Source organism: Gymnogyps californianus, chromosome 27 (genome assembly GCF_018139145.2).
Source record: "Gymnogyps californianus isolate 813 chromosome 27, ASM1813914v2, whole genome shotgun sequence".
In the NCBI taxonomy this organism is placed as follows: domain Eukaryota; kingdom Metazoa; phylum Chordata; class Aves; order Accipitriformes; family Cathartidae; genus Gymnogyps; species Gymnogyps californianus.
The window spans coordinates 3,364,436-3,388,852 of record NC_059497.1 but is presented as its reverse complement, the minus strand read 5'-3'; the positions used below and the strand labels follow the sequence as shown (position 1 = coordinate 3,388,852).

Genomic DNA, 24,417 nt, shown 5'->3' with positions numbered 1-24,417 from the left:
CCAGAGCCCCCCAGGTTGCTGGGGACATGCTCCCGGCTGCAGCAGCCAGCCCCCGGGGGCTTGGGGGAGAGCAGGGGCAGAAGCGGCTGCACAAGCACATTGTGGGCAACAGATGTGCTGGAGCCATCGCAGCGGTAGCTGTAATTTGTTTTTGCAGGCAGCTGGCCCTGCTAGACTCTCGCGGACGGGGGTAATGTTCACCTCCGAAACCCCAGCGCCGTGCTGGAGAGCCGCGAGCCGCGCTGGGAGGGCTGCGGGTCACAGCCTGTGGTTTGGGTTTAGCAGCGAGAGAGTATTATCCCAGCCTCCCTGAAGATCCCCAGGAGATGGGAGGAAGGAGGTTGTTGCAGGATTCACCACGCCGTGTGGGGCGAAGCCAGGACTCAGGGGTCCCCCGGTGCGGCTGGGCACCCCCCAGGCCCCATCTCCCACCAGGCCCTGAGGGAAAAATGGCCCCAATCGGCGCCATGTCCGCCTGCGAAACCCGACGGGCTGCACCCTCCCTCTGACGGGAATCATCACCCATGGTGTGGGGATGAGTTGCAAGCGGGGCTGCAGGTCAGCTGGAGAAATCCCACTAATTAAACACACCCCAGTATCCCCTGTCCTGGGACGGATTATTCCCTGTCCTTCTTTTTGCACTTTGCCGAACCCCATTTGAAACACCCCAGGTTTCTCCAGCGCTGCCTTCCCAGCCTCATCCTGCTTTACTGGGGGGGAAGAGGCGGGTGGACCCCCAGGGCCCGCAGTGGGGGACCCTCCCCTGCCCAACAGCCCGTGCGGCACCTACAGTAAGAATAAGGTGCAGGATCAGTGAGAATAAGGTGCAGGAACAGCCTGCGCTGGTTTATTTGTATCCTGAGCTGTGCCATAACCGTGGCCTTAACCAGCTGGCTGGTGGGGGTCCGTGGGGATGTGGGCTGTAGCGGGGGGCAGGCAGGAGGGTGCCGGCAGCCGTGCGGACCGCGGGCAGCGCGATGTACAGGCAGAGCAGGCAGTCACTGTCAGAGCCCGGATAGCTCAGTCGGTAGAGCATCAGACTTTTAATCTGAGGGTCCAGGGTTCAAGTCCCTGTTCGGGCGACTAGTTTTTCCCTCTCCGCCTTCTCCTATATTTTTTTTTTTTTTTTTCCTTTCTCCTCAAAAGCCTTTTACACCCGCGGCAGGAGCGGCTCTTCCCGCAGGGGGGTCCCGGCTGCGTCCCCGCACAACCCTGGGAGGGAAATAAAAAAAAAAAAACCAAACCACCCAAACCAACAAACTATCGGAGGGGAAAAAGAAAAAAACCCAAAACTATTTTCGCCCGAACAGGGACTTGAACCCTGGACCCTCAGATTAAAAGTCTGATGCTCTACCGACTGAGCTATCCGGGCTCTGTGCAACGCCGTCTCGGGCCGCTGCTATCACCGCGCGCGAGCATGGGGGGGGGCTCGCACCGAGCTCGGGGGGGCTTGCAGCGGGCCGGGGTGAGGGCACATCCCTGTTCCAGCTGGGTAGGTGGAGGCATGGGAGGGCTGGCACTGGGCTGGAGGAGGGGGGTGCAGCTCCGTACCTTATGAAGCGGTTCCGGCGTGGGGGGCTTGCACCGGGCTGGGCGGGGGGGGGGCTTGCATGGGGCTGGGGGGACACGTGCTCCGTCCTACAGCTCGGTCCTCCACCGCAGAGGGGCGGGCGCGCTCCCTGCGCGGGGATTTCGTCCTCTCTAGGAGCAGCTTCCGGGGTGCTCTATGGCGCGGCCCCGCCGGACCGGGCGCCCCGGCGGAAGCGCCCGCGCAGCCATGTTGCTTGCGAAGGGAAGTGGCGTCCCGGAGCCCCGCTAAGATGGTGGAGAGGAGCGCTCGGGGGGTGTAGGGGTCCCGTCCCCCCACCCCCTCGACCCCGGCCCCATGGAGCAACTATAGGGTGAGCCCGCCGCGGGAGGCCGGAGCTCGGGGGCGCAGTGCTCCGGTGCCGAGGAGGCCGGGCCGGGGGAGGGCGGCGGGGGCCGGGGTGAAGGCGGCTGAAGAGCCAAGAGCGAGGTGCGGTGGGGGATCCGGAGGTGCCGGGGGCGCAGGGCTGGGGGGTTCGGCAGGAAGGTGCCCCCCTCCCGCGGGAGCGGTGCGCGGCTGGGCCCGCGGTGCCGGTGGGAAGGGGCCCGGGGGAGCGGGAGCCTCGCACCTGGGTTCTGACACCGAGGGGTTGTGCGTGTGCATTTCCAGCCAGAGGAACACTTACTGTGTCTTACCTTGAAAGCATTTCTGCTTGAGAATTATCTTCGTGGGCAGGGAAAAAATAAAAATAAGATCAAGTGTCAAAACCAAGATCCAAACCTTCCCGTTTGACTGAAAAAACGGTGTTTGGGTAGCATCGTCCCGCTGCCTACAGCAGCGCTGTGCACCATTCGCTTAATCGTGCTGGAAGCACAGCAAGGGCTCTGTCTTCACGAAGTCATGCTCTGAGAGCTGTGCCACTGCCATTCAGAAATATGCTTCCAAACTTCAGGTATTATTCTAATTATATTTCCTGCTGAACGCTTTTAAGGACATCTTACTGTTGTCTGACAACTTATGGGTTGCAACTGCAAAGTAGCTGATGCTTATACCATCTGCTCCAGTAATAAAAGGAGATGCGACAAGTGTTTCTGCATTACTGCATCTTTTCCAGAGCACACCTTTTGCTTTCTGATCTTTTGCATTCCTCATGGTTATCTGCAGCATTGATAACTTTGGCAGCATTTAGAGTGAAAGTTTCAGAGAAATACGATACGACCTGACTACAGCAGAGAGTGGACTGGGACTCTCTGTGGCCATGTGTCATCTTTCACACCGTGATTTTAACCTTAAACTCTGCCATGCTTTTCCAGGGCAAAACACTGCCAGACGCTGTGCAGTTTAACGGTTGGAAGTAGCTGCTCTGCTAAGTGCAGTATTAACAACAAGGAAGTATTTTCAGGGGGGGATTAATAACTCAAAGATCAGATGTGTAATGTTTCATGCTATTAAACAGATGGACTTTAAAAGATGATCCCTCGTTTCTAGGCTGATCACTTCTGACACATCCTGTCTGAGGTAGTGCAGAATTTAGGGCTGTAACGCTCACTGGGTTAAAAAGAGCTGAAATAAACCTACAACTATCCAAGACTTAAATTTGACAGAGGCAGAGTTGAATAGATGCAAATTATGAACTTTTAGAGAAGATAACAAGTGAGATTGAAAGGGCCACTGAAATATGAACACAGTGCCGTTATAAGAACTCAGACTTGTTTCTGCTCTGGCATCTGTTCATTTAATGCTCTCCAGCAGCTCCAAGTTCCTGCATTGCCAGCGTAGGTGGCCCTGCTCCAAGCAGGACAGCGTCAACTCTTTCTGCCGGGTAAGTCAGGTGCCAAGCACTGCCCTGCGTTACACCCATTGCTAGGAGACTGCATGGGGAAACGTACTGATCAAAAAGCGTTAAATTTCATATCCCAAGTGCCTGCTTCTTCGGAAGTGTACTGTGGACTGTGTGTGGCAGACAGACACGTAACAGGACTTTGAGTGAATGCCTGTATATTTAGCAACTCCGTTAGGAGTAGAGCAAAAGCACCTAGATGTTCAGCAATACGCAGACTCGTAAGTGAAACATCACGCAGCTAGTCCTGCTGAAGATGTGATTAAAATAAGGGCTTTTCTCATTTTTCACTGCTGCAAAAAATAGGTGATTATTAGCTTCAGTTTGACTCATAAGTTCTAAAGTACTTGGCTCAACACTGAAGAGAAAGAAGTCTACAGCTAAGCTGTAGATTTCTGTGACAGGAACAGTCAGCATAGTCACTTCAGGGTATTATATGGCCGTTACCTGGTGAAGAAGCTTGTTTCGATGATCTAACTACTTCTTGCTTCATGGTTGAATGCGTTAAAACAGTGATATTGATTTGACATTCCCTTAAGGAAGTATCTGCTATTGGGAAAAGCAACCCCAAGAAAAGGCCAATTTCATCTGTGAAAATAGAGGTAAATGGAAACAAGGGTGTGCACGGTGAGGTGGAAGTGCTGCCCCATTCCAGACATCATCAGCAACAAACATTGTCAGCAGCAGCTGATTTAGGGAGATGTGCAGAGCAATTTGCCAGTGTGCCTTTTTTAAATTGAAATGATCAGTTTTGTTTTTCCTCCTACTTGACACGTTTTGCAATAAAAAGAGTGTTGCATAACATTTGTATTTGTTAACTACTAACATTTATCAAAGGTTGGCTAATTTTGGTGCATTATTGGCAGACCTTTGGGGAGCAGCACACAATTTGTGGCAGATGTATCATGTCAGCAACGAAACTTATGTCAGGTGAAATTCAGAATTAAAATGGGTTTTGTGTTAGAAGATCTGGATTTTACTCCAGAGCAGTTGCCAAAAAGGAACTCTTTAAAATCAGTGTTTCAGCTAAATATTAAAAATAGTAGCCCTGCCTTTTGTTGCCATAAGTAATGCATTAAAGGACTTCTCCATAGTGAAACTGGGCTTTTCTCTGGATACTTTTCCTAGCAGAGGATCTTTTTCCTGATTGAATGCCAAGTCAATATCAAAGGAACAAATCTGAGCACAGGACAGCAAAAATTGAAGTGAAGCAGTCTATAAAGTGTGAAATCTGTTAGATCATGTAATTCACAGCCCAGTTTTCTCTCCTCCTGCTGCCAGTTCCCACCCAGAAGCCCCCAGATAACCAGCCAGCACTTGCAAGGTCTCACGGAGTAAAATCATGACAAGGCAGCACTTGTTGGGAGGTGGCAGTGGAAGGGCAGCTTTGACATTTCCTTGGCTGGCATTGTGCAGCTCTCAAAGGACACGTATGGACTTGTTGGGAACAGAGTGATGTGATCAGGTGAAATGTATGGCCCAGAGAAAGGTAGAAGCACTGTGACAGCATTGATGGAGCTAAGGCTGTAGTAAGGCATGGTTTACAGCGAGGAGTGATGGTGTTTCTGTCACAAGCCAGGTGAGATAGGTGGGCAGAAGGACTTGCAGGCATGAAAACTCACAGGGATTCACACCGATAGGGACAAACCTAATTAGCTCCGACTCAGTTGTCAGATTAGTACTTGTTTAAAGCCTCCCCTCCAGGGCTACTCTCTACGTGATACTGTACATGCAACTGCAAGTTTGTTTTCAGTAGAAATTTTGCTTTATTTGAAAGCATGAAAAAGGATGATGCTAACTGAGGACAAGACTTAAGTGTCAAACCTCAACCCACTGTTGAAGTGAGCCATTACAGAGTCCACAGGTACACTGAACAGTAATGTCTAGTTTACGCTCCCTGCTGTGTTTTCAGTTTGCACAGAAGGTAGAAACTGTATTCTTTACTTAAAAGGGGACTTTAAACCACAAAATGAACTTGAATTAGAAGTTTAGCTTCAGCTTTTCAAACACTGCTGTCAAGAAAAGTCCATGCACCCTATGCTTGCCCTCTCTTCTGGGTCTGTTAAGATCTTTTGTCTCAAGTCTTTCCTTCTGCAAGCATCAAAAGCTGTGGTCTAGTGGGGTTTTGATGTCTTAAGAGAAGGAACTTTTACTCACAAAACAGCCAGACAACTTGTTCCTGTAGTGTACATGACCATATAAAGTGTTCAAATGGGAAAAAAATGGTTAGTTCATGACTCCTTTGTGATTCATGGTTTCCTCCGAATCATTACTGTGGTCCAGTGTCATTTTCTTATATATGCAGCTCCAAAGCTATAGAGGGGAACAGCAGTAAGTTCACTGGTGCTTCGTTCAGTTGGCTGCGAATTAGTTTAGATGCTTCCAGGGTTGCGGGGTAAAATATTTGGCATAAAATAAGTGGGAAAATAGAGTTGCAGGGGAAAGTTAAGTAGGGCTCACTGAGCAAGAAGCTTCTCAGTTCTCTAGGAATTTCCACCATTTGTGTTTCTGGCTAGCCTATGTACAGAGGGTGGTAACGTAGGTGAGATTTTCTGTCTCGGCAGGACAATGACTGGTGGCTGCCTCCGTAAATCTTGTGGGTATCTGCAGTCCAGACATATTTTAGAGCTTGCATGCTTGGGAAGATAGCATTCAGTAATCCCGAGATTAATTTCTGATTAAAGGAAGTTAGTATTACGAAGAATCAAACTTACTAAAAGTACAGTTTATCTGTAAAGACTGGAGGCAAGGCACTAACTTGCCTGCCGTTCTCTAATAAAACCCGTATTGAAACAGTTAAAGTGATCTTCAGTTGAGTCTCTTAACCCAGGGGTAGCAGAGTCCCTTTCCGGGAATGCAGGGTGGAGAGGAAATACCCTGCTTTCTCCCATTTTGTCTGTTTTTCACACCAACTCAAGCTCTTATCAGAAGCTGATGTTCTTGGTGACTCCCTCTCCTGACTAAAAGAGTTGGAGGCAGGAGCAGTTTTTGAAAGAGCAACTCAGAGCTCAGAGCATCAGCAGGACCGGGAGCCCAGCCAGGCGTGGCAGAGCTCCTGGGGAGGCTTCACTGAGCACCCTCCAGGGCTGCTGGAGTTGCTCTCCTGCACAAGGACCCGCAGACTCTTCTTGGCAGGAGCAAAGGGACCGCTTGGGAAACTGAGGCGGCAGCAGCTGGCCCATCCTAGCAATACTCCTTATAGCAGAGAAGTTCAAGGTTGGTAAGTTTGTCTGCAGCTAGTACAAAGTACAGCTCGGCTTGTACAGCGTAAAGGATACTGTGGGCAGCTTGTGTTGCAATGCTTTTGGCATTATCAATTAGAAACCTTAGTTAAAATTTAAGACACTGATAACATGGAAGTGGTTTTAGCTGTTGTAAGTCACTTATTTTGAGTTACTACCTAGATCTGGTCACTGTCAATGTTATTTACCAGACCTGAACATTAGCTATGTTTTAATCAAGCTTTCCTAAATATTTAGAGGTATGTTTGATCTTTGGGAATGATTTTATTCCTGATAGTGCCTTACTTCAAAGAAATGTAATGCTGTAAGAACTATCAGAAGCCTCTAACAAAGTCATCATAAGTCCCTTTTATTAGATGGGGCAGGGGAGGGATAGGGGTTGAATGGTTATCAGTGGTCAGTAACTTGAATTGGTGCTGAAGCTCAGATTTTTGTCGTTGCTGAGGTTTCTGCACTGCCTGCTAGATAGATGTTCAGCCTGTTTTGTCTACATCTAAAATGTTTGGTTACATTCCTCAGGCATTAAGTCTGGTTATGTTGCCAGTATTCACTTTTTAATGTAGGTAATCATACTGGCTCACATTCTTTGTAACTGATGTAGTAATAACAAAATCATTCTTTGTAACTGATGTAGTAATAACAAAATCATTTACTATATCTGGAAAATTCTGTGAAAGACAATTTAGATATTGCTTTGAAAGTTTTTGGCTTCACATTTTCAAATCTAATTTAAACTGCTGCACAGGTTAAAAGCTGACACTTCTTCCAGATTCCACACAGTAAAAACTTCCCCAAAGTTGCATCTCTGTAGGCAAATTCAGGAGCCAGTCTTCTTAGTTCATCTCATGCTCTAGCCTTAAGTTTACCAAAACGGCAGTTGCAGGGCTTGTTTCGGTGTTGCCTGCAGAAGTGCAACCAGATTCACATTGAAATGGAGATTTCATTGTAACTAGATCCAGGGACACACAACAATTTTACAGGTATATTGGTCTGAGCTTTAGTGCTGAGACTAAGAGGTCAAGACTTAAGTTCCTTCTCCAGCAGGTTCAAGTTACTTTTTTTCAGTGGCTAGTTAATTTACACCATCCTTTCTCTTTAAATATAAAGAAGTTTTCAAACCTGTTGTGTGGGGTAGGTTAAACTGGATTGTGCTGTGAACATGAGTCATTACAGATCATTCTGCATATGAAGCTGTGCTTTTTGGGTGGATACTGAAAGGGCTTGACAAATTCGAATAGCTGCAGGACTTCCCCTTTTGTTCCTTTCCAGGAAAGGAGCATTTCACCTGCTCACTTAGTAATGCTGTTAAAACTGTTAATTTGTAGCCTGCATCTAGTCATTTGGGATGAAGGCTGCAGCAGCTTTAGCAGGTTTTCAGCTCTTGGAAAAGCAGGTGGGGAATGTGTTAATCATTGCCATCAGCACTGACTACTCCTCCTTTTGGGCAGTCAGGGGGTTTCTGTCTTGTGATGATTTCCATTGTGGTTGATTGTGACTCAGCTTCTATTTCCCCACCTTTGACTCAAGGACTTCACCATGTTAAGAGTTTGCCAATGGCCTGATAGAGACTGGCAATTCCCTTGAGCTGGCAAGGTCCCCAAGTTCCTCACCATGTTGTGCCACTCCTAGGGACAGGCAGAGTCAAAGCATCCTCAGTGCCACAGCAGATCTGTCCCAGTTGTTCTCACATGGCTGTTTGTCAGGCACTGGGATGCACTGGATGCAGCTTGGGTAGGACAAAACAGATCAGTTTGGACAGAGCAGGTGAGGGGCACAGTAACATTAGCATTATACAGCAGCCACATGCATTAGATATGCATGCATATCTAATTTTAAACACTAGTTTCCTGGAGCTTCTAAGAAGTGGAAGTGGTTAAACTCAAGACCAGGTTTCTCAGCTTAACTGGTACATGAACCTTCTCATTTATAGGTTTGTGCTATAAACAGCTAATCACTGCCACAATGACATCTTCAAGCTCTGCCCAGCATCCAGCAGCTGAGAATGCCTGCAGAATCACACTGGGACAAGTTAATCAGGTAATTATCTCTCCCACTTATCTTCACTGCTTCCTCCTCACTAAAGCAGTGATTTCTTCCATCAAATCAAAGCTCTCCCAGTACATTGAAGTAAGACGAATTTAGCCTAATGGAGTAGGGCTTTTATCCTGAGGAGTTCTGTTAGCTTTCACTATCAGATCAATGATTTATGAACATTTTAAAGGGGGAGGAGGGGAAAAAGCAGTTAAAACTGGCCATACAAGAAATTGTATAATGCATATTTTTGTGCTGGACCTGTACTTGAAGTATTCCACATACAGCACTCCTCCTAGTGCTAGACTCTTTGTGACAGTTGTATTGGAGCTTTGTAACCTTGTGTGCTGAACTTTGTCTAGTCAGTAATGCATCTCCATGCCTTTTTTAGAGTAGGTAAGTGTTGAACATGTAGTACTCCTGTTATCGACTATTCCTAGAGTGTCCCTGGAACAAGAGGTAGCTGTAGCTGCGAGCCAAGGCCAACATGGCAGGTGTGTGGTTTGAGTATGGCTCAATACCACATTGACAGCCAGTCAGAGAAGAGAAGTTTGCAAACAATAACAGTAAAAATCTGGTCTAAAAATCAGAAAGGTTTCTCCAAGACAGGCATCCAACCTTCCAGAGCCAATTCATTCTAAAAAGCATCTCCACAATATGAGGGGATGTGGCAGGAGTAGAAATAAGCTGATGGGAAGTTGAGAGAGCCTCCCATTTGAGGCTTAATTTAGAAGCTTTGAAATGTAGCCAAGTCTTGTGCAGAATTGATGTATATGCTTATTTATTCAATTCACTCTGCATGAAAAAATAAGTAAATAGGCTCTGATATTAGTAGCAAAATATTGATTGTCAACACTCAGTATCCTAGGCAGTGTGGAATAAACACTTCCATTTTGGCTGTACTGTAGTATCTGAGGGCCCATTTTAAAATGATCAAGCTAACTAGGTTGCTTCTTTAATCAGAAAGAGATGTATAAGAAGTTATTTCAAAATCCATTTGAGAGTGGTCATTAGAGAAATGAATGAATGCAAACACATAATGTCATCTTATTAAAAATCATGTGCTGATACAAGCACTTATTTGAGTTGTGCTGAGCTTTTTCCTAGTGAAAAAGCTGTTCTTCAGAAAGAGACTTGGGGCTGGACACAAGCTGTTCTGTTGGAGCTTGAAAATGCATTTAGCAAACGTAATAATGAGAAAACAGGCAGACCAGACACATTCATAGAGGAGATGAATTTTTACAATATTAGAAAAAAGTGGAACAAATACCTTGCCAAGATACTGTCTGGTAGCTGAGTGACAAATCACATTCATGACAAGCAACCAAAACCTGCTCTCCTTACCTTGTGCAGGCAAATGGTGCTGCAGCTCAGGCTGTCTCTTGAGGAGGTGTTGAAGGGCTGCAAGCAGGCTCCGCTCCTTGGGAAAGGAAGGGGAGATTGCAATTGCATTTATATAGGCAGAAAGGAGGGGTGGGTATGAGACACAGATGAACCCACCTAGCATTGATAGGTGAAGGCCTTACTAGCTAGCACAGGTGACATGCCTTGAGAGGATAAGCCTTGTCAAAGTGTAGAGGAAACAGCAATGAACATCGTGTGCTGAGGACTGGACTTTCTGTCCTGTGACAGACTGAAATATCTTGCTGTATTAGCATCTGATAGACAAGGAGAACAGAGGAGGAGATTCAGTGTGGGAAACATGCATTAGTATACAATATTGTACACAGTGGTGTAGCATTCAGAGAACAGTGAGGGCTTTTTGACGTTTTTAGGGGACGCAAGGCATCAGATCATGTAGTGGCACTCTCCTAGGAATTGTTGAAATTCTTGTGGAATAGATGAAGTAGCAACGTAGTGGGGAAGTAGCTATTTAAAACTTGCTGCTGTTTTATATAGCAGCATCTCTCTCATCTGCTACTCAAAGCTGCTTGGGTGTGTGGGTGAAACCTAAAGGGGTTGTGGAGCAGTAGCATCGTTCCCAGGGTGCTTTATATTTTATATAATAAAGATTTTGGTTGATGACTGAGATCCACAGAAAATACAGGTTCTGATCCTTGGTGTTAATTAACCACACCTTGTGTTTAATGCAGTCTTACTATTATGTGCCTGTTCATGGATCCTAATAAATACATACTCCCTAAGGTCTGTACAGAGCAGGCCCATTTGTTCAGTGCACTAATTGAGAAAATTCAGGCATGCTGCTCTTGAAGTGGCAGTCTGAATGCACCATCATTGCTCCTGAATATATGACTCAGTACATTTGGTTAGTCACTGCCTAGGACTCCATACCAAGGGTCTGAGTTTCCAGTCTTCCCTCACAGGATGAATGACATCAAAGTTAATGGGACAATGTGAGTGATTAAAGCCGTTAGGGCTGCCTGCCCAAATTCCTTGGCTTTTTTTGTCTTGCACTTGAGTCAGAATGATTGTGCTGATTTCCAGTCCTTCTAACTTCTTTTTAAGCATTTGTCCATGCAGATTACTGGTAAAAAAGAATACCAGCCTTCAGCAGGTTAGCCTGAGGCAAGCGGTGTTTCCCCACGACCTCCAAATTGTGTACCACAACCTCCAACTCATACCATGGTTGTCAGCTCTGTGCTTGGTGTGAGTCTTACATAGGTTGACTTGGGCAACTTGGGTTTGTTAGCTGTGATAAGCAGGCGTGCATGCCAGGGTGACGTGCTTTCTTTCAGCAGGGCACTGCTTCGTGTCATTCAAGCAAAACTGTGCTTTGTGTTTTAGGTGCGACCCAAACTGCCGCTTCTGAAGATTCTGCAGGCTGCAGGTGCCCAAGGTGAAACCTTCACACTGAAGGAGGTGGGCTCAGTTTCTAGGCACTGAAACTGTGCCTGTCCCTGGTTGTTTGGGAGATGGCTCTTTGTGGGGAAGGGATGGGACTGGCTATTAATTTTTCTGTACTTTGAAGCCCTATCTGCAAAATAGGGATACCTTACCCCTAGGGCTGTTGTGATTTGATTGATTAGAAATTGTCTTGAGAGCCCCCGGAGGAATTGGAATAGGAGTGTGAAATATTGGAGAAAATTATTTATCCTGGAAAATCAGAAACCTCTAGAGAAAGGAGAGATGGGATAGCCACATTCCTGAGAGAGAGTAGGAGATTCTGTTCAATAATCTTGCTCTCTGCTCAGTGCATGAAAACCTTAAAAATTGGATTCCAGTTGATATTTTTCTTTTAAGTTTCCTTTGAAATGGCTTGTCAGCTAAACCTAAGAGACCCTGTGAATTCATTTATTTTGAGATTACAATGCAATATATGTACAAGATTAAAAAAATGACACTGACTGTGATTTACAAGAGTATCCTGTCTGCAAAGAATTAGATGCAGTGGTTTTTCATTATGAATGTGTCAAATATTCCTGCAGAGCCCTGTGACTTATTTTAAACACTTATGCATTTAAATAACTTATTTAGCTTCTAAAAATTTTTGCAAAAATGGTTTAAATGGGGAGAGTTGAGTATTAAATGTAGGTTACTTGTATATATTAACATTTTAAGTCAGTTAAGTCAGTTTTTTCTGCAATGAATGAAGTACTGTTAGCAACTTTTTGGTGACACTGTCATTCAGGAGGGTCACTTTGGTGGGTAATGGGGGGTGGAACCTGTCTGTATTGTGCTTAATGCACTTTGCTTTCTCGTCTTGTACTCTGGATTCCTCACTGTAGCTGACAGTGTCCCCTAGCTCTTAGAGGATGTTTCCTCTCCATCCTTCTTTGTGATACTAATGCACTTATTTTTGCATCTTGCAAACTGTGTCCTGAGGGACAGCACTGTAAATGTGGTCATCCTTTAGTAATAGCTTATTCTTTTAACTGGGGATACCTTCTGCCTCCTCCGCACCCATTTTCTTCTCTTCTTTACTCTGAGTCGAACAGCAGCAGTCTCCCATCTGCAGCTCTCACTGAGACTGCCCAAATAAAAGTGGTCTCACCCATGTTGTGTTTCGTTTTAACATGGGGTAGCAGAGTGACTGCTATTTGTCCATCTTTGACTCAATTTTCCTTCTTGTCAAGGGTTAATAGTTACAAACCTTACAGCAATATGGTAAAGCATAACTCTTCCTTGGTTGGGAGGCACTGATGAATTGCAGATGTGCATAAAAAGCCGGTACTGTTTGACTCACACGGTATAGGGTAGCAGGAGGCAAGTATCATAAACCAAAGCAAATTCCCTGGGCCTTTGATGGTTTGGTTTCACCTGCAGATATGGCTAATGGTATGTTATGTATCCACAGGTTATGCATTACCTAGGACAGTATATAATGGTGAGGCAGCTATATGACAAAAGACAGCAACACATGGTCTATTGTGGAGGAGATCAGCTGGGAGAACTGCTGGGATTGGAGAGCTTCTCTGTAAAAGATCCAAGGTAGGATAAAGTCACCTTTAACGTATGTTGTATTATAGAGGTTGCTGAGACAGGAGACTGTTGGTGTCATTGTTTCTGTTCACTGTCACATAAACCTCCATGAATATCAAGTGCTCTGCTCAGTGGTTTATTGGTAATGCATTTGACAAGCTTGAGTTGAGCTCCTTTGTTCTGAAGAGCCAGTTCTCAATGGTCCAGGCAGTGAGCTGCTTGAGGTGACATCTTTTCCCTCCTTCTGCACCTTCTCAGGCCCTTGGTCTCACATTTAAGTGAAAATCTGCATCCTTCAGTTAAGTTCTGAGCTAGACTTCTCTGTAGCAAGCATTTAGGAGTGGCAAAAACCCCCACAGCAGTTTCCAGTGTCTCTCTGGATAATACAAGAGAATTTCTGTCTCTGGTTTAAAAGGGTAATGCTGTTTGGTTTTGTGAGTATACTCAACTGTCGCCTTCTTTCCCACAGCCCAGTCTATGACATGTTGAAACGGAACCTGACGTCTGCTGCAATGGCAGGTAGGTTTGTCACAGTATGGGCAAGTGTATTCAATATAGTGTTGATGTAACTTGGGTAAGTAATGATATTCAGAAAAGAGAAATGTTTCTGAAGTTGGAACAAACTGCTAATGAAGGCTTTGACAAGACAATCTCTTTGAGTATGTGTCTTTTCTGTGTGTCCACCATCAGTAGCTGTGATATGAAATCAGTTAGCTGTTTGTGAGTAATGTGGCTGCCTATAACCAATGGCCAAACCTCGGAGCAGCAGATGCACTCTGTCTGGAAGCACGCTGACAGAGCTAAATACTGTGGATGTACAAATCAACGTGGCTGAAGTATCCCATCCAACTCATTATTGATTTCTCAGTCTTTTCTCAGTTTCATAGCATGCTGCGACTTCTTGCTCTCACCTCGTTTTATACTTTCATAGTCTTGAGACTCAATATAAGCGTGCTGGAAAACCAGGCTAGTTCTGCAAGCCAAAGAGGTCTGGACTTTAATCGAACGCTCGAACCTTTAAAGGTCACTGTTACTTTCCCAGCTCATAAGAGAAATCAAATCTTATCTACATCAAAAGTCCTTCAGTCATAAATTAAAATTTATTCTTAAATTAATCGCAGCTGATGGCTTCCTTGCAGCCAGTTTCCATTGTACAGCTGGTAATCTTAATTTGAAAAAAAACTTCTGATGAAACTACAAGTGTGCAAATCATGAGGGACCTGCACCGGGAGAGTTGTGGAGTCTTGTGCCGTACTTCCTGGGGTCTCTAAGCAGATAATATGGACTTAGTTCTTCATAAGGGCTTAGTCTATTTTTGCCCACGTACATAAAAGCTTGTGCAAATTTAGAAACTGAGAAAACATGGCCCTAAACTGCTCAGTCGTCTGCTTTGAGCCTCTGAGGTCCCCCTCCTTTCTTTTATTTATATAGAAGAATCGTCCTAAGTGGACTCTCGTCTAAACACGTTACCTACAGAATAACTGTGTGAGTGCCGTTTCCCTCGCTGGTGATGCCCTGGCCTCTTCCCTATAGGCAGTGTATGTCGAGAGCAAAGGATCCCAGCGAAACACTCTCCTCTGCTGCCCTGTCCCCTTCTCCTTGGTGTGTGCATGTGGCTGTGTGCATGTGGTTGGGTGTGCGTGTATGGTCCAGTCATGGTGTAACTGTTTTTAAACCTGCCAAAGGAAATACTGTTCCTTTAGGGAGATGATCACTGAGTTATACCACCGTGTCTGCTTGTGTATGTGTGTGACTGTAAAACGAAACAAGCTTGGCAGACCAGACCTTTGACAAATACATAGGAAGGATGACTTTAGGTATTGTTTTTCCTTCATCGCAACATAGGAATAACTAGAAGTGCCATAGGGCTTAAAGAGGTCTTCATGTTTCATGTTTTGTAATAGCTGCTTGTATTCATTAGCCAAATCAGTGCTCATCAGCACATCATTTTGCAGGTTATCTTGGCTACTTCTTTTAAGTACACTTGTAGAAAGAAAAGTGACTGCAGTACATCTTGATAATAAAGACTAAGCTTTTACATAATGCTCTTTATCAGATGGTGTCCTTACTTGGCTAGCTTTCACTCTAAGTGTGACTCACAGGAGGTGTATTTAGGAATACCTCACGTTAAGGACATTTTGTATAGTATATGTTGGCTTCAAAAAAGGAAGCCTTCCAATAAGTGGAGTGTCTTTTCACACAGTGTTTAAGGCTAGTTTGCATTATTTATAAAGTGTTAGAAGGGTAAGTCTTCACCTCTTCTAATGCCCCTGTAGAGCCAAAGCAATTATGGATGAGCCAATTGGCTTCTGTTTTCCTTCAGGTATTAAATAATCAGTGACTGCAGAAGCTGTAGGGTGATGGAAGGGAAGAAAGGAAAGCTGAACAAATGCATGGAGGGCAAAGAATACAGGATAGAGCCGTGTCATTTTGTGGTCCTGTGTTTTGGTCCGTTTTATGGACCACTTTGTGGTCCACTTTTCTGCCTATAGCAGCAGTTTTCAGTGTCTTCATATCAGTGCCATGATTCATGGTGTGAATGGGACTGTTCATGTCTGCCTGGCATTCAGCAGAGAATTTCTCTGCTAAATTGAAAGGGGAGCAAGCAGGAGCCATCCTTGCATCTTTTTTTCTCTAGCAAGTCATTCTGTTTAAAGGGTAGACTTCCTAAGTGCAGCTCTCATGTAGAAAGATTTCTGTTAATTTGATTGTTCTTGCTATTTAGGTTGGCCTTTTAATTAACTCTTGGGGCCGGCACAATCATCTGGATTAAATTGTGTTATGGATGTGTACACAGTTACCCAGGAAAGAGCTTGCTGTGCACGGAATTTTCCCTTCTTTAGTCTGGTCATTGTTCTTCATGCCCACACCCTTTAAGAAAGGCAGTTTTCCTGTCTCAGCCTGAGCTGAAAGAGATGGTGTCCTCAGGTATTTATAAAAGTATTACTCTTCTCTGTTCACCTTCTTCAGCATGGATCTGATCCAGCCTTCAGGTGAGAGTCCCCACGCTCTGCTATTGCTCTGGGTTTCTGCCTCCATGCAGACCTCTTGTGTGAAGGACCTAGAGCTTGTGATGGCAGGACAGCCTGTAGGAAAAAGAATAGTTTTTCACATTGGGAAGAAGGTTCTTATGTGCTGTGAGTTTTCATCAAGCTTCATCTCCAAGGAGGCACAGACTGTATTCCATAGGCTAATGCCTCCATATGTACCTAGCAAAGCCTAGGGAATACTGGAGTAATGCCTCTTTAGGAAATGGCTAGCTCCCTAAGGAAGAAAGGGCTCTGTTTCTCTTAAAGAGTTACTTAGAGGTCTGCCAAGCCTGGCTCGTTGGTTGCTTGCTGAAGACCCTCTGTGTTGTGAGAATGGTTATTACCAGGGAAGGTTTTTTCTTTTGTTTTACCTGCCATCTAGATGCTGCACAGAATCTCGCAAAGGAACAGAGCGTCGATAAGCCAAGCCAAGACCAGCTGAAGGTAAACCCACTGCCTGGTGGTTTCTTTTGTTGTACAGAGTGCCCCTTCTCTGTACCTGTGCATGGTGGACTGCCAGAACTTTGTGCTGCTTGGCTGCCAGGTCCTCACCTTCCTGAAAAGTTCTTGGAGTCCACAGAGCAGGGACAGAGTGACCCTTCTCTGTTCTCTTCATAACAGAGTACCAGTCTCTGAGCGCGTTTCTCTGGGGTGTAGCACTTCTAGTCCTCAGTTCCTCCAGCGTGCTCTGTATTTTCATGTCTTTCCCCACTCTCTCCCATCCCCTCTCTGATTAGGAATTGCCAAATAATTAAGCTTTCTGAAACGTGTGAAGAAGTTTTGTGTTTAGTAGGATTGTTTTCAGAAGCTTTCAGGCAGAATCTGAAACCTAGGAAAAATCTTTGCACATTCAAACTTGTTTCCAGGTATATTTTGGGATTAAGGTAGTCTGATCTGGGAGGTGTCTGTTCACGTTGGGGGCCAGAGAGTCACAAAGATCACAGTATTACTGCATTAAAGATGGCAACTTTTGGACTTTTGCCAATCTTAAGATTTTTCCTAGGTTGCAAGTATATTGTTTGTGCTGATTACAGATGCATTAGCCTTCTTAAAGGTTAATAGTGTGTAGTTTTTGTTCTGAAGCTTTTATTTCTCTTCATAACTTCTTGGTCTTGTACTGCAGCTGGTGACTCGGAATGGAAGTGCTACATCCCCTTGTCCCTATAAGCTCTGATGGACTAACATCTGTTTTTTCCTTCCTTCATGCAGTTTAGCCGGCAAGAAGGTTCTGACACTGGCATCATGGAGGGTGAAAGCAATGCTTCTGCTTTGTCTACCTCAGAGCAAAAATGTGAGAACTATGAAGGTGAGTGCCAGCTTTTCTGCAGTAACACAATGTGTACAAGCTCTTCTGCTCCTTCTCCAGTGTGACACGTTGAGCTCTGCATCAGCAAAATGCTGGAGGAGGGTGTTGGGAGACTAATAAAAACCTGTTGTGGAATATAATCTTTAAAAGTCGTCGTTTTATGCTAAAGATTGAGAGAACTGCAAATGTTTGCCAAAGATATTTTATGATGGACCTGTTTTCTAGCTTGGATATTTGGTCTCATAAATAAACAAACACTTTGAATAAAATGGCAGGTTAAGCCCCAAAAGCACATCTATCACTAAAGAATGCCATGAAAAATCTTAGAGACCTTGCTGAAGGGTATTTTAAATGCTGAAATTATACTTGTATCTATTTATCTTCCCAAGGGACTCTCTCCTCTGATTACATAGAACACAGCCTGAGCCGTCTGCAGTCATTACCTGCAAACCAATCAGGGAACTGAATAACAATGGAATTTTTTTTCTATCCAGCTTAAGTGTAATACAGTTCCTTCATATTTAGACATTTCCTTTGTTTTAATGTCTGGGGATTTCTTGCTGGTTCACTCATATGGATTTCTGATGTTATGGAAGCAATTTTCCTGTTTTTCTACTTTCTATTCTCACGTCGTTCTCATATCAAGGAACCTAATTTGTAAAACGAAATCTTCTTTGCAAGTGTGGGTATTTCCAGATCAAATGGGAGTGGTAGATATTTGCCTGGCTGCGTGTACAAAAGAGGTTGAAACAGTCCTTGTCTGTGCCTTTGAAACTCTTGGCACTGAAGAGAGAGAGATTCAAGGTTATCTTGAAATTCAGACCGCTGAGTTTAGGATCATAGACTAAACTGCACGGGCTAAAAAGGAGGCTGAAGCATGGGGTTATGGAGGATGGATTCGTACCTTCCTGCTTCCTGTTTTGAGCCCGGTTTGGGAATTCAGGAGCTCCCTTCACTGGAAATTGGAACTAAATTCAAACCAGTTCTTTCTGCATCTTAAGTCACTCAAGAAATCTAGTCAGTGTTGACTTGGTTAGAGCTCTGAAAGAAGTGTTTGTGTTTCTGTATTGAGTCTTAAAAGTAAGGTAAAGCTAAAGAGAACCTGTACCGTTATAGGGACACTGGGAACACTGGAACACTGGGATGCTTTTCTGACCTCTGACGGCTATGCAGTGACTATTTTGCCAGGTTCACTTGGGTGGATACCCGAGTACAGATGTGCGGCAGATCTAACATCCCTGTGCACTCATACAAACCCCAAAGCTCTTAGCAGTAACTGGCTGTAAGAAGGAGCAAGAAAGATTTCTAAAATTGGATGGGGCCAAATTTTTCTCTGCTAGTCTCTTAAATAATGTAGGTGTGGCATGACTTAGATTCTACTTGGCTCTTACAGACAAAGACTTAATAGAAAACCTCTCTAAAAGCAAGAAGCCTAAACTGGACCTAGTGTTTGAGGAATGGGATGTAGCTGGTCTTCCATGGTGGTTTTTAGGCAACCTCAGAAGCAATTACAAGTCCAGAAGTAATGGATCAACAGATATTCAGACTAACCAGGTGTGTAGACATTTTAAATAGGTGCACTGTATTCTCTTCCTCTCCTCTTTTGGGTTCCAAGTAAATAAAATATTCTTGTTCTTTCTTTCCCCTTCCCACTCCAGGATTTTCAGCCTCTCCCTTGTGTGTTCCTGTCCCAGCCTTTCACATCAGGTGGTTGGTTACCTTTAGTGTTCTTAAATAAACTAGGCGCTCTCTGAAGGCTGTGTTCAGCCGTTGGAGGTCCTTCTGCACTCCAGAGCTTTGGTTGTATTTCAGGAGTTGCCCCTCTTCTGGGTTGAAAGTCGTTGCGCGGTGCAGATGGCTGTAGCGTGGTGGCCAGCTAGCAAGGGGAATGAGCGTAGTGCTGCTTGTGAAAAGGGGTGTCTGTGTGAGAGTAGTGAGCAGCCCCTTTCTCTCCCAGGGGTGACTGGAGAAGCTGCCCAGGGCTGAGAAGACTGTTAGTGAGGAAAAGGGGAGAGGCATTCGCTGTGGTGATGGCTGCGGTGCTGGTACTCCTGCTGCTGATAACCTGAGCTCTAAGTGGTCTCTCCTGTTTCTTTTCCAACAGGACATAGACACGGCCGTTGTTTCGGATACTACTGATGACTTGTGGTTCCTCAACGAATGCCCGTCGGACCAGAGCAGTGCTGCAGTCAAGGTGGAAACGGTTGACTGCGAGGAAGTGAAGGAAGGTGACAAAAAGGTACTTCTTCAAACAGCCACAGTGCATGTGTTCCACAGGTTGGCCTTGTTTAATTGATCTCATGGTGCTGTGCTGATTTTGGAGGAGCTAGATCTATAACCATCCAGAGTTTAAACTGTGTTTAGAAAAGGCTGTCACCATTCCATACATGGGGCTGTCACCATTCCCGTGTAGTCAGTCTGCTTGGGTTTTGGTTTAAATGCGTATATTTTCCAGGCACAAAATTAACTTAAAATTAATTAAAACTTTAGCAGCAACTTACTATATTTCTAGCCAATATCTGCAAGACTAATAAATGAAAAGAATAGAAGAGGAAAATCTCAGTTTGCATTGTGTTAGCATGCAGTGTAACATAGGCTGGCCTGAGTCTGCTAGCTGAGGTGGTAGTGAGACTGGTCACGGGTGGTTAATCGAATGTGTATTAAAAGGACTGAGTTCATGATTTCTTCCATGGAAATTAGTAGGACCACTCAGATGTGTATGTGTTTGTATTTGTGTGATTCTTGCGTGCATCAGAAAGAGGTATGAGTTGACCACAAGCAAATACAACTGTAAACCAGCCCAGTAACAGTTATCAACATTCTGGAATAGATACAGTACATAAAATGGCTTTTCATTCACTTATGGAAATGACTTAATTATCATAGCAATTATATAGTCATTTTAGTTTTGGTGTACAGTGCTAGGCACATCATAAATAGAGATTATTGCGTCCCTCTAACAACATTTCCACTCTTTCCAGGTGACCGAGGATGCATGTTTGCATGACTTTGAGGATTCTCAATGCTTAAGTGATGACACAGATACAGAAGCTGCTTCTGAGGTAGGCATCCTTTAGGTCAGCGTTCCTTGCTTGGAGTGTCCTGCATCCTAGCTGTAGTTGGAAAAACTCAGCTACTGCTGGTTGTGGTAGGAGAAGCTGATTCTTGTATGGGTTTCAAAGGCCAAAAAATCAAGCCAAAAAAGCTTTTTTGTAACCTACATGAAGGAATGTAGAGAAGTTGGCTTGACCTGGTCTGGTTTGTTTTGGATAGGGCTCTGTTAAATTCTAAACTGGATGGGCATTGAGCACTGGCAGCCCATGAATGCTCTGACCCACCCAGTCCAAAGACACCAAGCGTCTCTCCTGGCCGCAGAGCAGTCCTGGAACTTAGGTGATTTCGGCCACTTTTTGTGGCAATGTGAGAGAATTTATACATCCTCTAGCTAGGAGGGTTTTTTGACTAGGAGATTAGGCTCCTTGTTTCTGCATTGTTCGTCCCTTTTGTGCCAGGGTAATGTAGTGTCAGCATGGGCAGCCACTGGCTTTTTACTCATGGTTTAACTTGTCCCTTCACATACCCAGGAAGTGAATGAAGATTAAGCCCTCAGTTTCCAGCATGGTCAGTCTAATGCTGCATGAAGTTAGTGTTAACAATATCCATGCATGTTTTAATAAGGTTAATTCTGTATTGTCCTCTGAAAGGAAATCTGGAGTATAGTCTTTGGCAGAGATTTGGAAATCTAAAGTAGGCGCTTTGTAATCACTGAAGTGCTCATGCTCAAAAAAAACTTGTTAGTGGAAATTTCTGTGTCAGGATCAGGGTTCCACGAGTCCTGGGTGTCCAGGCCAGCTCTGAAGCTGTCACTTGTTTTGTAGTAGTCTCTGGGATGAGAAGAGAATCCACTTCCGATCTCACCCCATTTTTCTGAGATACTTATATGGCCTTTGTCAGGAAGAGAGCCTGCCTACCTGCTGGTGTAATGTCTTTGCCCTTGCAGTGCCTCTCTGAGGACAGACCACAGCTCTCTTCCCTGTTTAAATGAAAAAACAAAGTGGAAAGAGAGAATAAGCAGTAATTACTGGGTTGTCACCCCTCCCCACTACCCCATTCCTCTTCTGAATTCCCTCATGATAGATATTGAGGGACATCAAATCTGTGTTCTTTCATCTGTCTTTTTTTTCTCCCAGTCCTGCAGGCTGCCTTTTGAGGTTTTGTTGTAAGTCAGCAAAAGTGTATCATGATACTCTTTGCAGCTGATGGCACCAAAATTTTTTAGCATAATTTTCTAGACTGTGGATGCTTGACAAATTAGGATGTCCCTGGCATTGGACAGCTGAATCATAGCTCTGAACTTGAGCAGCTCTTGCCCTTGCTATGTGGGGTAATCAAGTAAGCTGCTATTAGTTGTGCAGATTCAACAGATGCTAAGTGATTAGTGAGTCTGGGAAATATATTCCTGACTGATTCCAGGAGCTCTACCCTTGAATTTAGAGTGAGATACTGAAAATTCAATAAACTGCACAGCTTGAGAACATTGTATTCTTCCAGAGTGCTGAAGACTGGGAGGAAGGAAGGACAAATTTTAATGCTTAAGAGATCTGCATCTGTAGAATGCACAGGGGTAGTCAAATTCTCTTTAGGCTTTCTGAGGTGCTGATAATCAAACTAGCAATCATGCATTCGCAAGCTTATACTCGGTAATAAATGTCCTTTTTTGATGAAGCTTCTTTGCTGCTTTTCCTATGTAGAGGAAACGACTCGTATGCAAGAATACACTAACTTGCTGCTGTTTTTGTCTGCCTCAATCATTCCTCAGGACTGCTGGCAGTGCACCAAGTGCAAGAAATTTAACTCTCCAGGCAAACGGTACTGTTACCGCTGCTGGGCATTACGGAAAGACTGGTACTCAGATTGTCCCAAACTGGCTCATTCTCTTTCTCTGTCCAACATTGATGCTATGCAAAACAAAAATGATGGTGAAGGGATAGATGTCCCGGACTGCCGAAGGACTATTTCTGCTCCAGTTGGCCAACCCAAAGACCTGTACATGGTAGAAAACAAATCACGTGTAGATCCCTGCAGCTCTATTGAGTCTTTGGATTTGGCACGAGAATGTGAAGGCAAGGAGTCTCTGTTGCATTTCACTGAGCATAAAAAGGAGGAAGAAATACAGTCTTTAGAGAGTATAAAAAAATTACTGAATCCTTGCTTCTTATGCCATCACAGACCACGGGATGGGAATATTGTCCATGGAAGGACTGCTCACCTTGTGGCCTGTTTCAAGTGTGCAAAGATGCTGAAGAAAAAGAGATCACCCTGCCCAGTGTGCAGGAAAGAGATCGAGATGGTGATCAGGATCTTTATGGGGTAGTTGTGCCAGTTCAGGCCTTCTCCACCAAAAGATAGCGCACAGGTTTTCTTGCACTCGCACAAACTCTAACTTCAGAAGTCGGCCAGTGAATACCAAAGAGCATTAAGATTCAGATCTGACCAAGAACCCTGAGGAAGCCTCTGCATTAAATGAAGCGGCATCCATTTTTCGATGTCCATGTGAATTAAAGCCTGTAGGGCGCAGGGAGTGACTGGCACGTTGGTATCAATGCCCTAGCTTTGAAATTGTCTAAATCTTCTAATTTGAGCCCAGTGGTGTCACTAGGATTCTCTGTTCTGACAACTGGTCCTTGAAGAAAACAAGTTTTGGAAAGAGTTATAACTTTGGCTGTTGGAGTGTTGTTCTCCAGTAAGTCAAACCCTGTGCAATGCCTTCTAAGGGGGAAGTCTGCATCTGAGATAGATATATACAGAGGTGGGAAAGAGGGTGGGAGGGGAGGGTAGACCAAGGTGTTTGCAATTTAGATAAGCCATTTCTCCAAGAATCAGTTCTCCTGAGGGCAGTGACAAGTAAATAACCTGGTTTCTCTTTGTTTGTTTGTTTGTTTGTTTAATGTAGGTTTGTTAGATAAGGTGACGGTGCTCTTGCTCCCAGACTTGAAATTAGTCTTCCCGAACTTTTAATCCGTAGCTATCTCAGGTCACATGGCAAAAGAATAGGGTGTTATACTTTGCTTTGTTATTGGATCTTTTAATTTCTATTGATTCTTTTTTTCATTTAAATACAGTTCTATGTCATCTTGCATAGCTTTGTTGAAGCCTGTCCAACGTTAGCTCAGAATCTGGTCTGCCAGCTGGATTAAATTATAACAGCTCTGTGCATGTTTTGGGCTGTTCTCATAGCTCTCTGCTTACAGCACCATTGCAGCTTCTACCTGCCTCATCTCATCAGGCCAGTCTAGATACAAGACGCTCACTTTAGAGTGCGATGTGGCTTTAAAGACAGGATATGAGCCTTTGGGGGAAAAAAAATCATTCCTGTAAAGCACCGATTGCAGCTGGTTAGTCTATGGGCTATGCTTGGTGTTAGTTTTTTTAATTTTCTCCACTGGTTTTCTTTCCCTGTGATTTAACACTTCAAATCTGTCTGCAGCATTTACGTTGTCCTTCAGAGCTATGTGTGGTTGTTCTATTGGCCGTTAAAACTCAGCTAGAATTTGCCGTTTAAAAACGTCTAACCGTTTTCTGAGATCATATCCTAGAGCGTGCTCAGATCTTCCTCAACCTTCCGGTTCTCCAGGGCTTTGGAGGGCCTGCATCATGCAGCAGTAGCAATAGTGCCTTCACCTTTCAGGTGTACAGGCATTTGAATTCAGTGCAGTGTGTAAAATAAACCCTGTTTTGTCATCTTCTCTATAATTCCCTCTCTAATCTAGGAAGTACACCTGAAGACAAAAACAGAGAAGACAGTGCTCATACCTTGGTGCTTCTCTAGGCTGTTTCCCCCTTGTTTTCCACACTCCTGTGCTGGTCCAGCCCTGGCAGGTCAGGCATGCAGCGGAACGCCCCAGAACCTGCCCAGCAGAAGGTCCCAGCAAACTGCGATGTCAAAGTTGTTGTTTCCCTGCAAAGATATCGGAGTAGGTGCTATATGCAATTGCTGCCTATCACTGCCGAAAGTCAGGTCCACTTTATATTTTGCATAGTATTGTGATTATTTCTGTGTT

General features: G+C 44.6%; 1 protein-coding gene and 2 non-coding genes across 3 annotated transcripts; 2 read left to right on the top strand and 1 right to left on the bottom strand.

The window, feature by feature from the left end:
* Positions 1 to 1,009: 1,009 nt before the first annotated feature.
* Positions 1,010 to 1,082, top strand: TRNAK-UUU (transfer RNA lysine (anticodon UUU)). Its single transcript has one exon. It is a non-coding gene; the product is annotated as a tRNA-Lys (tRNA).
* A 217-nt stretch (positions 1,083 to 1,299) lies between these two features.
* Positions 1,300 to 1,372, bottom strand: TRNAK-UUU (transfer RNA lysine (anticodon UUU)). The gene has a single exon. It is a non-coding gene; the product is annotated as a tRNA-Lys (tRNA).
* A 471-nt stretch (positions 1,373 to 1,843) lies between these two features.
* MDM4 (MDM4 regulator of p53) lies at positions 1,844 to 23,164 on the top strand. The gene is made up of 11 exons (XM_050911191.1): positions 1,844 to 1,901; positions 8,541 to 8,647; positions 11,387 to 11,461; positions 12,897 to 13,030; positions 13,491 to 13,540; positions 16,433 to 16,494; positions 17,260 to 17,356; positions 18,750 to 18,910; positions 19,461 to 19,595; positions 20,338 to 20,418; positions 22,176 to 23,164. The coding sequence occupies exons 2-11, from the start codon at positions 8,573 to 8,575 to the stop codon at positions 22,728 to 22,730; spliced, it is 1,425 nt and encodes a 474-aa protein (XP_050767148.1). The 5' UTR covers positions 1,844 to 1,901; positions 8,541 to 8,572; the 3' UTR covers positions 22,731 to 23,164.
* The last annotated feature ends 1,253 nt before the right edge of the window (positions 23,165 to 24,417 follow it).

Coding starts and splice junctions, on each gene's coding strand:
- MDM4 (XM_050911191.1), top strand. CDS start 8,573: ATGACATCTTCAAGCTCTGCCCAGCATCCAGCAGCTGAGAATGCCTGC. Junction 11,462..12,896: donor AAACCTTCACACTGAAGGAG/GTGGGCTCAGTT, acceptor ATGTATCCACAG/GTTATGCATTACCTAGGACA. Junction 13,541..16,432: donor GACGTCTGCTGCAATGGCAG/GTAGGTTTGTCA, acceptor CCTGCCATCTAG/ATGCTGCACAGAATCTCGCA.